Source organism: Haliaeetus leucocephalus, unplaced genomic scaffold (assembly GCF_000737465.1).
Source record: "Haliaeetus leucocephalus isolate CR32 unplaced genomic scaffold, Haliaeetus_leucocephalus-4.0 Scaffold110, whole genome shotgun sequence".
NCBI lineage: Eukaryota > Metazoa > Chordata > Aves > Accipitriformes > Accipitridae > Haliaeetus > Haliaeetus leucocephalus.
Window position 1 is genome coordinate 69,695 of NW_010972546.1, and position 2,159 is coordinate 71,853.

The following is a 2,159-nucleotide window of genomic DNA, read 5'->3' on the forward strand; positions in this document are numbered from 1 at the left end:
CTCATCCACAGGCACCATAACATCCCCCCCAAATTCGCCACCCCCAGGAGCACTGCATGTCCCAGCAGGGATGTCCCCAGCTGTGCCACCTGGGTGTCCCTTGGCTGAGCCTCCCCACTGTCCCCTGGCTGTGCCACCTGGGTGTCCTCCACCCCAGACCCCCCACGGTTTGAGCCCCCCATCCCTGGCTGAGCTTCACTGTCCCCGCAGGTTCCTCATCGGGCGGGAGAAGCCGGGGGAGCAGAGCGAGGTGGCACAGTTGATCCAGCAGACGCTGGAGCAGGAGCGGTGGCAGCGGGAAATGATCGAGCAGCGCTACACCCAGTACACCGAGGATGATGAGGAGGTGAGGGAGACAGCACCCACCCAGGAGGGGACCGATGTGGTCCCCCCACCCAATATGGGACCAGTGACTCAGTTTCCGTAGGTGGGATGGGGTGGGGGTGCCAGGCTGAGGACCACCATGTGCCAATGCTGGTCTGTGCCCTCCACAGACGGGTGAGTATGCCACGGATGAGGAGGAGGAGATGAGCCCCATGTTCCCCAGCGGTGAGATGGCCATCGAGGTGTTTGAGCTAGCCGAGAACGAGGACACTCTCTCACCCGTGGAGATGGACCCCGAAAAGCTGGTGCACAAGTTCAAGGAGGTGAGGAGGGGTTGTGGGGGGGGTGCCAGGGGAGCGTGCCCACACGTAGCAGTGTGTGTGCGCGCCCGGGAGCGGTGCAGGGACGTGCCAGCCCTGTGCGAACGCCCGGCTCCTCTTGCAGCTCCAGATCAAGCACGCCGTCACCGAGGCCGAGATCCAGCAGCTGAAGAGGAAGGTGAGCGGGTGCCCTGGCTCCCTGTGGGTGGGAGGGACCCCCCTCCATCTCCCCGAGCCCCCCTGGATCTCCATCTCGCCCATCCCCTCCTAGCTCCCCACATCTCCCCCCAGACCCCTCACCATGCTGCGCTGTGCCATGCCGCGTCATGCCTGCTCCCTGGCTATGCCGTGCTATGCTGTGCCAAGCCGTGCCGTGCTGTGCCAAGCCATGCCATTCTGTGCCATGCCGTGCCATGCCATGCCATGTGATGTCATGCCTGCTCCCTGGCCATGCCGTGCTATGTCATGCCATGCCACGCCATGCCGTGCCATGCCATGTCATGCCTGCTCCCTGGCTATGCCGTGCCGTGCCATGCCGTGCCGTGCCCTGACCCTGCTGTCCCCCAGCTGCAGTGCCTGGAGCAGGAGAAGGCGCGCTGGCGGGCCGAGAAGGCCCAGCTGGAGCAGAGTGTGGAGGAGAACAAGGAGCGGATGGAGAAGCTGGAGGGGTACTGGATGGAGGCGCAGAACCTCTGCCAGGCCGTGGATGAGCATCTCAAGGAGACTCAGGCCCAGTACCAGACCCTGGAGCGCAAGTACAGCAAGGCCAAGAGGCTCATCAAGGAGTACCAGCAAAAGTGAGGGCAGCGCCGGGCCCTGGGCACCGATCCTCCCCCGGGCACAGAGCATCCCTCAGGGCATGGACCCATCCCTGGGGCACCGACCCCTTCCCGGGCACCCCTTGTCCCTGGGCAGAGACCATGCCATTGGGCATGAACCATCCCCTGGGCATGGACCATGATCTTGGTGTGGAGCCACTTGTGGGGCACCGACCCCTTTCATGGGCACCCTTTGTCCTTGGGCACGGACATCCCTTGGGCGTGAACCGTTTCCCTGGGCACAGACCATCCTCTGGGCAGAAACCCACCCCTGAGGCACCAAATCCTTCTTGGGCACCCTTCATCCCCTGGGTGGGGACCTTCCCTTGGGCAGGGACCTTCCCCTTGACGTGGACCCATCCCTGGGGCACCAACTCCCTCCTGGGCATCCCTCATCCCTGGCCATGGACCATCCTCTGGGCAGGGACCATCCCCTGGGAGATCCCCGGGCATCACCACCCTGCTGAGCACTGTCCCTCCCTGACACCCAAGTCCCGGGGTCCCCCCGACCTTCCCCACCTCCCTGGGGTCTCCCCGGTGTTGGGTGGGTGGGGGGGGGTGACGTGCACCCACGCTCTGGCCCCCGCAGGGAGATCGAGTTCCTGAAGAAGGAGACGGCGCAGCGGCGGGTGCTGGAGGAGTCGGAGCTGGCGCACAAGGAGGAGATGGAGAAGCTGCAGGAGAAGGTGGGCACCGG

The 2,159-nt window shown here is 65.1% G+C and overlaps 1 protein-coding gene across 1 annotated transcript in view; it reads left to right on the forward strand.

Annotated features, from left to right (window-relative positions):
* The window catches only part of PPP1R9B (protein phosphatase 1, regulatory subunit 9B), a 17,761-nt gene that overhangs the window by 15,377 nt on the left and 225 nt on the right, over positions 1 to 2,159 (forward strand). The window contains exons 6-10 of the mRNA XM_010585665.1: positions 211 to 346; positions 495 to 647; positions 769 to 822; positions 1,212 to 1,441; positions 2,052 to 2,148. Coding sequence (XP_010583967.1) covers positions 211 to 346; positions 495 to 647; positions 769 to 822; positions 1,212 to 1,441; positions 2,052 to 2,148 — 670 coding nt within the window. The remainder of the gene's footprint in view (positions 1 to 210; positions 347 to 494; positions 648 to 768; positions 823 to 1,211; positions 1,442 to 2,051; positions 2,149 to 2,159) is intronic.